The 13,651-nt window shown below is 41.8% G+C and overlaps 1 protein-coding gene across 1 annotated transcript in view; it reads left to right on the top strand.

The window, feature by feature from the left end:
* The window catches only part of AATF (apoptosis antagonizing transcription factor), a 115,454-nt gene that overhangs the window by 62,920 nt on the left and 38,883 nt on the right, over positions 1-13,651 (top strand). The window contains exon 9 of the mRNA XM_003929069.3: positions 13,116-13,183. Coding sequence (XP_003929118.1) covers positions 13,116-13,183 — 68 coding nt within the window. The remainder of the gene's footprint in view (positions 1-13,115; positions 13,184-13,651) is intronic.

The raw sequence follows: 13,651 nt of genomic DNA, 5'->3' as shown, positions 1-13,651 counted from the left end.
CATTGCACTCCATACCATTGCACTCTAGCCTGGGCAAAACTTCATCTCAAAAAAAAAAAAAAAAAGAAAGAATGGCATAAGTCAGTCACTTAGTCCTTGTAAAATTCCTTTTATTTGTTAGAAACAGAAAAGCAAATTGGCAAGAAGTTCTTTAGCATTCGAATTGCTTAATTCTTACTCTGTCTTTGCTCATCAGTGCCTAATACTAAGAGTGATTTACTTACACTTCTAGTTAATAATTAGACATTGGGAGACATTATATATCATGCCTAATGGAATATATGGGGTCTGATGAGAAAGTTTTCTATGTTGACTAATAAATTTTAACCCAAATGGCCAAGCTTAGTGAAATATTATGGCCTTTGAAGTATTTTAGGGCTTTTGCTGAGAAAACAGTACTGCTTTATTCAGTGAATGAATTTGTCATTCCTTCCAAATCGCAGGCCTTAGCGCTAGCTCCCGAGTGGAGGCACGCTGCAACTTGGAATCAAAAAGTGGAAAAACTGGGCCGGGCGCGGTGGCTCAAGCCTGTAATCCCAGCACTTTGGGAGGCCGAGGCGGGTGGATCACGAGGTCAAGAGATCGAGACCATCCTGGTCAACATGGTGAAACCCCGTCTCTACTAAAGGTGCAAAAAATTAGCTGGGCATGGTGGCGCGTGCCTGTAATCCCAGCTACTCTGGAGGCTGAGGCAGGAGAATTGCCTGAACCCAGGAGGCGGAGGTTGCGGTGAGCCGAGATCGCGCCATTGCACTCCAGCCTGGGTAACAAGAGCGAAACTCCGTCTCAAAAAAAAAAAAAAAAAAAAAAAGTGGAAAAACTAATCAAATCCTTGAAGACCAAGGGCAATGAGGCTGAATTAGGCTGACTTTTTCAGTGGTAGCCTCTGGCTATACATTCTCTTATTTGAGTAACTAAAAGTGAACTATTTGTAACTTTAGTATGAAGATGCTTCTGAGACTTTATTTGCACATCCTGATTTCCTTTCATTCTTCCCTGTATTGTTCTTGTAAATATTACACTTCCCCTTGCAAAAGGTGGCTGCTTTTCATACTTGTTGACAAGATCTAGGAGACTGATTGCTACTTGACTCTTTGATTTTAGAATATTATTTTGAGATAGGATCTCGCTCTGTCACCCAGGCTGGACTGTAGTGGTGCAGTCATAGCTCACTGCAACCTCACATTCCTGTGTTCATGCTATCTTGCTATCGCAGCCTCCTAAGTAGCTAGGACTACCTAGCCACCACACCTGGCTAATTAAAAAAATATATATATACATATATATTTTTTAGAGACAGGGTCTCACTACATTGCCCAGGCTGGTCTCAAACTGCTGGTCTCAAGCAGTCCTACTCCCTTAGCCTTCCTAAGTGTTGGGATTACAGGCATGGGCCAGTGTGCCCAGCCCCTAGAAATATTTAATAATCACTGTATGCAAAGGCAGTGTTGAAGTTCCAGATATTAGGGGTGAGAGTTTGCCTTACACTTATCCCCTGCCTGCAAGAAGCTTATAGTCAAGCAAACTACCAGAATGCTTGATTATTATCTTATCTGATTGTAAACATCAGTAACATGTAAACCTGTATCTTGTCTGGTTATAAGCATAAATAACCAGAACGCTTGGTGTGTGTGTCTTGAAGAATTCAGAAGAGGGAGAAAAATAATAGTTTCAGAGAATTAGCGAAGGCTCCAGGGGAGAAGACTTGGCATTTGATCTGGGCTTTCAAAGAAGGATAGCCAGGATTTTAGATATTCTGAGTTTGGGAGAAGGCCTTCTACCTAAAGGAATTGGGTGATCAGGGGATTTTGGGGGAGCTGAAGGTCAGGGAAAGGGAATCGCAGGTAGTTCGAATAGAATAAATGGTAAGGGAGAGGATGACTCTTGCTCCAATTTATCATGGTCTAGTTTGGAAAAGTTCTACAACCAATAGCATACTTTTTCAATGTATGACTTACCATTTTTGTGGATTTTCTATACTTGTTACATTTTTATCCTTTCACTCTTACTTATTACACATCTTATTTGTTACTTTTGAAAATCAGTAGAAAGGAAAATTGAATTAGTGTACTTGTTGATTGTTAGCAGCTGTGGCGATTTAGCTGTGGAAGATGATTTATTTTAACCTAAATGGGGTTTAGGGATTATCTATGAGCATGATCTGATGTTCACAATATTTCTCTTTATTGAATACTTATGTTTTGGTGAGTGCTTTACTTTTATCATCTTCTTAATTCCCAAAACAACTTTATGAGCTATAATTACCACTTTATAAGATGAGGAAACTGAATCTCAGGGAGTTCAAGAAACTTGTCTGAAACTACACAGGTAGTAAGGGGCAGAGCTGGAATTCCAAGATAGGTAGGTCAGACTCTTTGGCAGATAGTTTACACTTGAACTGTACAGCATACACTCCACATAAGTGAAAACTGATACCTAGAAGCATTAGATCTTAGAGAGTGGGAGATGGAAACTTATAACTGGTATTTGACAAGCCTATTTCATAAATAAAAGATATTTAAATAGAAAACCCTCTAACTAGGCTGGGCATGGTGGCTCATGCCTATAATCCCAGCACTGTGGTAGGCTGATGCAGGGAAGATCACTTGAGGCCAAGAGTTCAAGACCAGCCACGGCAATATAGTGAGACCCCATCTCTACAAAACCTAGGAAAAATTAGCTGGGCATGCATGCCTGTAGTCTTCATTACCCAGAATGCTAAGGTGGGAGCTCGGGAGGTCGAGGGCACAGTGAGCTATGATCATGCCACTGCATTCCAGCTTGGGCGACAAAGCAAGGCCCCATTTCTAAAACCACACACACTGTAGCTAAAATGAATTCATACCTTTATTAGACAGATGTGAAGACATACGCCTTGCAGTAAAAGGACCAATACGCACGCCTGTAAACTCAGCATTTTGGGAGGCCGAGGTGGGTGGATCACGAGGTCAGAAGTTTGAGACCAGCCTGGCTAACATGGTGAAACCCCGTCTCTACTAAAAATACAAAAATTAGCTGGGTGTGATAGTACACACCTGTAATCCCAGCTACTCAGGATGCTGAAGTAGGAGAATCACTTGAACCCAGGAGGTGGAGGTTGCAGTGAGCTGAGATCGTGCTGCTGCACAGAGCGAGACTCTATCTCAGGAAAAAAAAAAAAAAAAAAAAGGACCAACTTAAAGAGACTACAGAAAAGGTTAAGAGTTGTGGGGAGTATAGAGGAAGCACCAAAGATGTGCCTGCCCTCTATTCCTGAAAAGAACCAGCTCTTTCCTTTAAGAAATGAGACACAAGAGGAAGCATAGATCTATATCATTTTAATAGTCAAAGAATGAGTTTACATAGTTAAATGGTGTGGGGGGTGCGGAGGGGTTTTTTTTTTGAGACACAGTTTTGCTCTTGTTGCCCAGGCTGGAGTGCAGTGGTGCAATCTCAGCTCACTGCAGCCTCTGCCTTTGAGGTTCAAGTGATTCTCTTGCCTCAGCCTCCCAAGTAGCTGCGGTTACAGGCATGTACCATCACACCTGGCTAATTTATTTTTATTTTTATTTTTAGTAAGACGGGGTTTCACCATGTTGGCCAGGCTGGTCTTGAACTCTTGTCTTCAGATGATCCACCCACCTCGGCCTCCCAAAGTGCTAGGATTACAGGCATGAGCCACCGTGCCCGGTCCCAGTTAAATGGTTTTTTTTTTTGTTTTAAATTCAAGTACTCTTGGAATGGTTAAAAAGAGGCTAATTCTCATCCACGTAAAATCATCCCGGTTTATGAAATAGGCCATTCTGTGTATTCGTTGTGTTAGGCCATCTGGCCTATGTAAGACATGTGAGAAGGAGACTATTGGAGTCGTATCATTGAAAACGGCAATGACAAAGACAGTTCAAAAACAACTGACAAAAACAGACAGGCATCTCTATTCCTAGGTAGATAATGGTGCCCTGGATTATTATATTAATTCCTTTTGTGTAAAAACACTGAAAAGGTATGTATGTGTGGCCAGGGAAATGACAAAGCAAACACGAATTTGGGATTTTCTCTCAGAAATAATAGTTTTCCCCTCTTTGTATATGGAGCTCCTTCAAGGGGCCCCTGCAGGGGCTAGAGTGGTGATTGTGTTCAGATGGAGTCTCTGCTCTCACACAGCACACAGTCGGCAAGCGGAGGAAGGAGACGTTAATCAAGGAGTCCCTGAGTACCGTGCGCAGTAAGAACAACAAAGGTACGGGGCCTGCATGTGAGTGTAGCTGTGGTTAAGAAAGGTTTAGATTTAACAAATGAGTGGAGGAGGAGGCGTGGGAGGTCAGTGGCTAGGGAGGCCTGTTCTGGCAGCACATGTGCAAAAACAGCCTCTGGTGTGAGGGCCCTAGAGCATTTCACATACAGGATGAAGCCTGGTGGGACTGCAGCCCAGAGGCAGAGGTGGGTTAGGCTGGAGAGGTAGACAAGGGGCCTGGTAGTACCCTGTTAAATGTCCTGACACATTTGCTTTTTGAAAATACTACTCTGAGTACAATAAGGAGACAAAAATGGAGGAGGGACAAGAGTAAATCACTGTACTGCCTTAGGTGAGACCATATCTCCAGTGTACTCAAAAAATACGTATGTGGGCCAGGTACAGTGGCTCACGCCTGTAATCCCAGCACTTTAGGAGGCCGAGGTGAGCAGTCACCTGAGATCAGGAGTTTGAGACCAGCCTGGCCAACATGGAGAGACCGTCTCTACTAAAAATACAAAAATTAGTGGGGCGTGGTGCTGCATGCCTATAATCGCAGCTACTCGGGAGGCTCAGGTGGGATAATCACCTGAAACTGGGAAGCAGCGGTTGCAGTGAGCAGAGATCGTACCACTGCATTCCAGGCTGGGCGACAGAGCGAGACTCCGCCTCAAACAAAAAATATATGTATGGGGTGAACAAGATGATAGTATCCTGTATGGGGTGGAAGCAGTGGAGATGGAGAAAAGTGGACAAATTTGTGAACATAAGACTTGAGATAGATGAGATATTGGGTATAAGGGAAGAGGAATTTCTAGGGATAACTCTTAGGTAATTGAAGCCTTGAGAAGAGAAGGAGGTTCTTGGGGAAACGCCTGTGGAGTGAGAAGAAAAGGAAGTTTGGAACTGAGTCGTGAGAAGTGGTGGTATTTAATGGCTGGCTAGAGGGGCCAGCTGAATGCAGAGCAAAGCCAGAGAGGTGCCTCACCCATGCCAAGAAAAGAGTGTTTCAGTAAGGGGAGAACATCCAGTGTCATTTGCCACTTCAAGATGTCTAATAGGACGAGTAGTGCCAGGTGCCCACTAGACATGGAGATCTCCAGACCTTAGCACAGGTTGTTTCAGTAGAATAATGGAAGCAGAAACATTCGGTAGTAGAGTTTGGTTTAGGAGTGAGTGGACATCGTGGAAAGGGGACATATAGTTGGGGAGTGGGTCATTTTGTGCCAATTTGTACCATAGGCATGTATAGTAATTCCTTCCAAACTTTGAAATTATAATATATGCAGTTTATTTTTTGTATGCCTCAAATGTGGTATATAAAAATTGCAAGTGACTTCTTTTTGGGATAGTTTTTGTTTGTTTGTTTGTTTGTTTTTTGAGACAGAGTCTCACTCTGTTGCCCAGAGTGGAGTGCAATAGTGCAATCTCTGCTGATGGCAACCTCCATCTTCTAGGTTCAAGTGATTTCTCCTGCCTGAGCCTCCCGAGTAGCTGGGTTACAGTCATGTGCCACCATCCCCAGCTCATTTTTTTGTATTTTTTGTAGAGACGGAGTTTTGCCATTTTGGCCAGGCTGATCTCAAACTTCTGGTTTCAAGTGATCCGCCTGCCTCAGCCTCCCAGAGTGCTGGGATTACAGGTGTGAGCCACCAGGCCCAGCCCTTTTGGGGATAATTTGAAAGACTAGGGAGCTGAGAACCAAAAAAGGTGGTAAGGCAGGAGACAGAGCAAAAGTACTTATATTTTTACTAAGAATTCTTGTGGAAGAGAGAGGGAATTCACAGGAGGAGTAAACGCAATCCTTTGAGTCTGCTTTTGTATCTCCCAGTGAGGAAATTTGAGGAATCCTGACTCAGCTAGCCCAAATAAGTTCGATAGAGGGTTGCTCCAAGCTTTTTCCATCTCAAGCATCGGTGGCTGTGAACTGTGGAAGCCTAAAAAGTAGGTATCAATAACTCTGGGTGACAAATTCAGAAAGCCAAGGAATATGTGGTTATAAAGCCAAAAGCTTTTTAAATTACTTGGTTTTTCAACAAGGGTGCCAAGACAACTCGGAATAGTCTTTTCAACAAATGGTGTTATTGGATATCCACATGAAAAGAATGAAGTTGGATCCCTACCTTACACCGTATACAAAAATTAACTCAAAATGGATCATAGACCTAAATATGAGAGCTACACTATTAATTATAAACCTCTTAGAAGAAAACATAGGAGTAAAGCTTCATGACCTTGGGTTAGACAATGGTTTCTTAGATTACAAATCAAAACACAAATGGCAAAAGAAAAAACTGGACTGCATCAAAATTTAAAACTTTTCTGATTCAAGTGATACTGTCAAGAAAGTGAAAAGACATTACAGGAGGGAAGTGAATAAGGGACTGGTATTCAGAATATATAAAGAACTCTTACAACTCAATAACAAAAAGACAAATAACCTCATTTTAAAATGGGTAAAGGATCTGAATACACAAATGGCCTTACGTTAGCACAGGAAGATGCTCTGCATCATTAGCCATTAGGGAAATGCAAATCAAAGCCGCAATGAGAATGTATCACACCTGTTAGAGTAGTTGTCCGTCAGTGTTTACATAATTATTACTAAGTTAATGTTGTTCTGAAGTGTCTTAGTCTGTTCTACATTGCTATAAAGGAATACCTGAGAGTGGGTAATTTTTTGAGGAAAAAAGGTTTCTTTGGCTCACTCTTCTGCTGCTGGGCAGATGGGACTTCTGGTGGAAGCCTCAGGCTGCTTCTGTTCATGAAGGAAGGTGGATGGGAGCTGGCATGTGCAGAGATCACGTGGCCAGAGAGGAGGCTAGAGGGCTGAGGCACGCCAGGCTCTTTCCAGCAGCCAGCTCCCGGGCTCTAATAGAGTGGGGACTCACTCACTCCCCTCAACCAAGGGAGGACTTTCATCTATGCACGGCCCAGACAACATTGAGAGCAAATTTCAACACGAGCTTTGCAGGGGACAAACATCCCAACTATAGGAACAAGTGCTGTATTATTATTACGTTTTTCTTAACAAATTTGTTTTTTCCTGGAGTTAATAATGCCTGTTTTTTAAAAGATGGGCTTAGTTTTCTGTGTTAACGATTGCTGTTTTTCCCTATATACTCCACATGCCTTGAATATATAAAATCACCTAGCCTTTTGCACCTCCCTCCTACTTTTTTTCCCGCTTGGAGACCTCAGCCTAGAGCTCTCTGGACTCTTCTGGTACGGCTGCACAGCAGACCCGCTGGCTGTATTCCTCGGACTTGCCTTTCCTTCTTTCCTAGTTAGACTTCTCTTTTCTAATATCGTATGTCTTGATTTTTGTATACTCAGTTACTGAAGTACATCTTCCTGTGAAAGAGTACATGGAAAGTAAACTGTTGAGTCCTTACGTGTTTGAAAAATGCATGTATGTAACTCTCATTATACTTGGTTAGTAATTTGGCTGAGGAGGCGGAGTTTGCAATGAGCTGAGATTGCACCACTGTGCTCCAGCCTGGGTGATGGAGCGCGACTGCCTTAATAATAATACTAATAATAAACAGCAACAAGACTGTCTACGGAATCTGAGTCTGGAAGTCATTTTCCATAGAATTTTGAAGGTAACTTGCTGTCCTGTGCTATCTGCTCTTGCTGTTGACTTGTCTTTTCCCATTTAGATTTTCATTCTTTAATATGTAGGGTGACCATATAATTTGTTATCAAAAATGGAACATGTAAGGTGCTAGCCTAACAGCATATTAGGAAAACAGGTATAAACCAGGACTTTCTTGGGTAAACTGGGACGTATAGCCACCCTCTTTATATGCAACCTGTTTTTTCTTTAACTGCTAGGATCTCCTCTTTACTCCTGGTAATCTGCATTTCGTGATGATGTATCTTGACAAAGGCCCTTTTTTATTCGTTGCGCTAGGTCTTTGCAGGTGCATTCCTATTCTTTCTTAGCTTTTGGAAGATTTTCGGTATTACTCCAAACATTTTCTCCCAGCCTTTGTTAGTTAGATGTTTGACTTTCTGGATTATCCTCTAAATTTTTGTCTTGTCTTGCAAAAAAGCAAGAAGATATTGTCTTATTGCCTTTTGCTTTTCTTTTTGCTTTATCAGAGATTTTCATTCATTTAAGTTCTTCTGTTGGATTTAAAAAATTTTTTTGTGTAGTGTTTATTTTCCCATTTTAGTTGTTTTTCACAGAGTATACCCTCTTCCACTCCTCTGGGATATTCATTGTAAGTTTTGGGGCTTTTTTCCTCCTTTTTAAGCATTTATTTTGTTCTCTGCATTGCTTCCTGGAGTCTCTTTTCCATTTGCCTGTTCTGTGCCTGAGGATTCCCTCAGATGCAGGCGATCCTTAACTGTCTGTTCATATTTAAGAATAAAGCATTAAAGTTTATTATTTGGATCTCTGAAAGCTAGGGAGATCTTTTGGCTTCTTTAAATATAATTATGCGGTAAACTGACCTCTTTGTTAAAGTAGCCTTGGTTGTCAGACTTTGTATTTGTTTGCTTAGTTTTCTGTATGTCTGTTTGTGCTGTTATAGCAAAATACCACAGACTGGGTAATTTTAAAACAGCAGAAATTTATTTCTCTTTTTTTTTTTTTTTTTTTTTTTTTTTTTTTTTTTTTGAGATGGAGTTTCGCTCTTGTGACCCAGGCTGGAGTGCAATGGCACGATCTCGGCTCACCGCAACCTCCGCCTCCTGGGCTCAGGCAGTTCTCCTGCCTCAGCCTCCTGAGTAGCTGGGATTACAGGCACGCGCCACCATGCCCAGCTAATTTTTTGTATTTTTAGTAGAGACGGGGTTTCACCATGTTGACCAGGATGGTCTCAATCTCTTGACCTCGTGATCCACCCGCCTCGGCCTCCCAAAGTGCTGGGATTACAGGCTTGAGCCACCGCGCCCGGCTAGAAATTTATTTCTCATAGTCTGGATGCTGTAAAGTCCAAGAACAAGGAGCTGGCAGTTTCTGCACTTTCTGTTGTCTGGCGAGGGCTGCTCTCTGCTTCCGAGATGGTGCCTTGGTGCTGAATTCTCCTGCGGGTATTCACATAGGAGAAGGTGGAAGGGCCAAAAGGACAGACCCCCTCCATCAGGCCCTTGTAGAGGAATGCCTGATCCCATCCACGAGGGCAGAGCCTGCGTGACTCAGTCACTCTCCAGCACTGTTCACTGGGGATTAAGCTTTGAACGTGTGGATTTTGGGGGACACAGGCAGAAGACCATAGCAACTTGGAAATCTAATTTTGGAGGTGGGGGAGCAGACGCCATTCAGTTTCTTCTAGAAAAGACTCCTCTGCTTTCCTGCCTAGGAGATTATAGCATGGGCTGTTAGCTTTCTACAAGTAAGACGGGCGAAAGGGAAATGCTTTAGAGATTAACATAGAGCTTTTCCCTTGTACCTCATTCCAGTCTTCTTTGTCTGGTACCCTCTACTCTGGACCTTCTGTGGTTCAGTTTTTCCAAAGAATACATTTCTTTTCTCTCAGCGAGGGGAGGGAGGTGGTAGAGGTGGTTGTCACTTGGCTCTGTGGGATAATGGAGAAAGCCCACGTGGTTCTGCTCCTTCTCTTTTTCCCACCTTGCATGGTAGCTGCCAGAGAGCTGATCCTCACAGGGAGTCTGTGGCCTAATACAGTTGTCTGCATCTTCACCTTTATTCGCTCTGGGCATTTGGGTGATAACTCCTCCATCTTCTTGCTGTCTCGGAAAAATTTATGAAAATATGCACTCATTAGCTCTCCCTTTCTCTTTTTTCTTGTGGGTTAATATTTATTTTATTCTTCAGCTGTCTCTTAGAGGGGCTGAGAAGAGATAAACTAATGTGTTCAATCTGCCGTTTTAGCTGTTAGCTGTTTCTAGGGTGCATTTTTTCCAGCGTAAGTATTATAAATGTTGATTGGATGCTGAATAGTACTGTTAGTACTTTTCCTCTTGTATATTGCTATGGGTTAAATAGCTTTCTGTGGCCGACCCAAAAACCTAACTGTATCTGTGATTTTCCCCTAGAACTAGAGGTATAATCAACCCTTTCTGAACTGATTATCCAGAGGAATTTTAACAGACTAGAGCAGAAGCATTTTCTCTCTCTCTCCATTTTCCAAAACACATAGAAAATTATTACAAATACTAAATCATCATTGTTGAAATAAAAAGCTCTAATAATTGTAACAGAAACTTGAACTTTAGTAGAAAAGTTTATTTGTAAAGTTAAAGCTATACAAATTAAAATCAGAAGTAAAATCAAATTCTTCAGCCAGTATCCCCAAAGCTTTTTTTTAATAAGCGAGTTTTTGAAAACAATTTTCTAATTAAATTTAAACCCAGTGATAGTGGTAGCTATGGGAAATAGTAATAGCCATGGGAACCATTTGTTTAACTGTGTTTTTTGTTGTTGCTTTCTTTTTCTCACCGTGGACACAACAGAATCTTCTGAAATCTTGTACTGAATAAACTTGACCTAGCCAGATAGACCAATAAAACAATCTTCCAAGTCATGAATGACTAGGAATAGTCATGCAAAGCACTTGTGTGTGAAAATGCAGCTCAGAATACGTATAGTACACAAAGTGCTTGAAAGTAAATGCTACACCAACTTGGTGTTAGAATCGCAGAGACCACTGCAAGTGTAATAGATCCACTTGTGAGCTCCAATTTCCAGCCTTCGGCAAGGGCCTATGAGGCTGTCTTCCCGAGGGTCGGCCCTGTGGTGCTGGGGCAGCCTTCCATGAGTGCTTGCTCCCCAGTGACCCTGACTGCCCAGTCTCAAGGGATCTGAGATGATTAGGAAAACCAGGAATGGTTGTTGTAATCTCTTGTGTGGCTCAAACAAGGTAAGGGCAATGAAATGCAGTTACTCCATTATTTTCCTTCCTTTTTATTTTTCTTTCTCTTCTTTTCTTCTTCATTATTGTTAACCACTCCCCCTTACTCCCCGTACTCCTTGCTTTTGACAGAATATTGACTAGGAAGCAGAAGCCCATTTCTGCTTAGCCTTAAGGGCAGCTGTTTACACAGCAGCAGTGTTACATAGGTTTACTGTGTCGTATGTCTGTGTAACACTGGATTTGGATCTTGTATTTAGCTGCCAGAAGTGACTGTGATGAAGTAGGAGAGATAAACTGATAGATTGGCTGCCAGAAAGATGTTGGGAATCAATCAGATAAACAGGGTAGAGAAATAGCTTGCTGTTTTCTAGTGATAATAAAACCGGCCGCTTCTGGTCCCTGCATTCTTAAACATAATTGCTATGGTAATAATGTCCAAAATAAGCAAATGAAAAAACATCATGGGAGGTTTTCTAATTGCAGTTGAGATATCTTTTTCCCTTTTGCAATAGAGATTCATCTTTTGGAAGTGAATATTTTTATAAATTTGTTTTACTTCTTCCAGTGCCTACTTACATAAACAAATGAAATTAGAAAGAGACCTGCTTTCAGAGTAATTTATTCCTCTTTCTTCATCTTCTCACAGGCTTCAACTATTTGATTTGGTAAAATATCTCTATTGCCACCATGCCTCACCTACAAAATAATTGCTAATTTTTATGAAGAAACAAGTTTTAGGGTCAAGCCTGTATTACTGTCAGATGATTAGCAGAACTAGTTTATCTTAGTGTCTTCTCCTAAATTTCTCTCAGAAGATTTTTTGGAATTTCAATCTCTATTTCTCTTTGTCACTAGATAGCACTTGTAGTTTTATTATCGTAATTTAGAATTCTTCTCCTTTAGTGTTTAACTTTAAAATCCATCGCTTCTCTTCACCCAGGACTTTAAGATCCAGTGCAGATTCTTAAGTCTGTATGAAAGGTACAGATATAGATTTCAACTGGGTACAGTGGAGTCAGGATTAAGATGACAGTAGGAGAGTCATTTAGAATCACTCCTGTGCAGTTAATTATATGGGACTAGTCCTCTGTCATATATTTTCAGTATACACAAATCCCTTTCTTTAGGTTCCCTCTTAAAATTTTTGTGTCTGTGAACGTGTTGGTAACATACGTAGTAGCTAAATCACTTAATAGTAAGCTTGGTAGAGTAGCAGCTATGGAAAACAAGGGGATGATGCCCACACTTTTAATTATATGCAATAAATGCTTTTTGCCTGAGGAAGACCTTCCTGACTGCTGGAAGTTATAGTTCAGAAGTTAACCTTGCGCCATTATCCTATTGGTGAGAAGCTGGTGCATTTTTCGCTTTTTGCCACATAGCCCTCCCACCTGACCTTTTAAAGATTCTCCATTAATATCGATGGAGCAGACAAAACTAGTTATGAAAACAATGAAGGGGGCTGGGAGTGGTGGCTCATGCCTATAATCTCAGCACTTTGGGAGGCCAAGGTAGACAGATCATGAGGTCAGGAGATTGAGACCATCCTGGCTAACATGGTGAAACACCATCTCTTCTAAAAATACAAAAGATTAGTCAGGCATAGTGGCACGTGCCTGTAGTCCCAGCTACTCGGGAGGCTGAGGCAGGAGAATCGCCTGAACCCAGGAGGCGGAGGTTGCAGTGAGCCGAGATTGCACCACTACACTCCAGTCTGGGTGACAGAGTGAGATTCTGTCTCAAAAAAAAAAAAAAAAAAAAAAAAAAAAAAAAAAAAAAAAAAAAAAAAGAAGGGAATGTTGTGCACACTCATCGATCTATTTGAAATGAACTGCAGTACACTAAGTCCTCCAAATGGGCTTCTGTTCTCGGCTACCACTATAGCCACCTTTTTAAAGATACATAAATATGAAAGGGTTAATGAGAATTCAGTAATGCTCTTGCCATTGGGTTGTCCCTTACTGATGGTAGTTTTAGAGCTGTCACTATGCCATTCAGAATTCCTTCTGTCCCCTTTTAAAGTCAGTTGTCCTGGAAGATGGTAAATAACTCTGCTGCTTTCCCTTTTCCCCTAGCTCCTTCGAGAACTCATAGAACGGAAGACCAGCTCCTTGGATCCCAACGATCAGGTGGCCATGGGAAGGTAATCTAGACACGATTTCTGTCCATGCAGACAGCCAATATGATCGTTTCTCCCCTTACGCCCCTTTAATTCTACCTGCAAAGCAATGATTGGTCCTGTAATTACTGAAGTTAAGCAAGATAATAAGAGCTAGAAAGACAATGTGACCAACTGTTTACCCTGCATTGCCTTAAGTGCAGTTTGAAAAGGAATTATAAGACCCCCGCTATGTGTTTGTTTTAGAGTTCGGTTTCCAGAGTTTTTCTTACGCTCTTTGCTCCCTGGTTTGCGTTGTGATTGTATCCATATCAATCTGTTGACCAGCGGATACAAAGCAGCCGCCCCAATGTGTGCTCTCCGCTGTCAGAACATGGCACTGTGCACAACAGGTTCGTTGCTCTCAGTCGGCTCTGCTTTGTTAGAGTCTGCCCTGCTGTAGACCTCCACCCCTTCGGTAAAAGCTTCGGCACAATTAGAAATGGAACGTGG

This window comes from Saimiri boliviensis, chromosome 17 (assembly GCF_048565385.1).
Source record: "Saimiri boliviensis isolate mSaiBol1 chromosome 17, mSaiBol1.pri, whole genome shotgun sequence".
In the NCBI taxonomy this organism is placed as follows: Eukaryota; Metazoa; Chordata; class Mammalia; order Primates; family Cebidae; genus Saimiri; species Saimiri boliviensis.
This window is presented reverse-complemented; position numbering and strand designations above follow the sequence as displayed.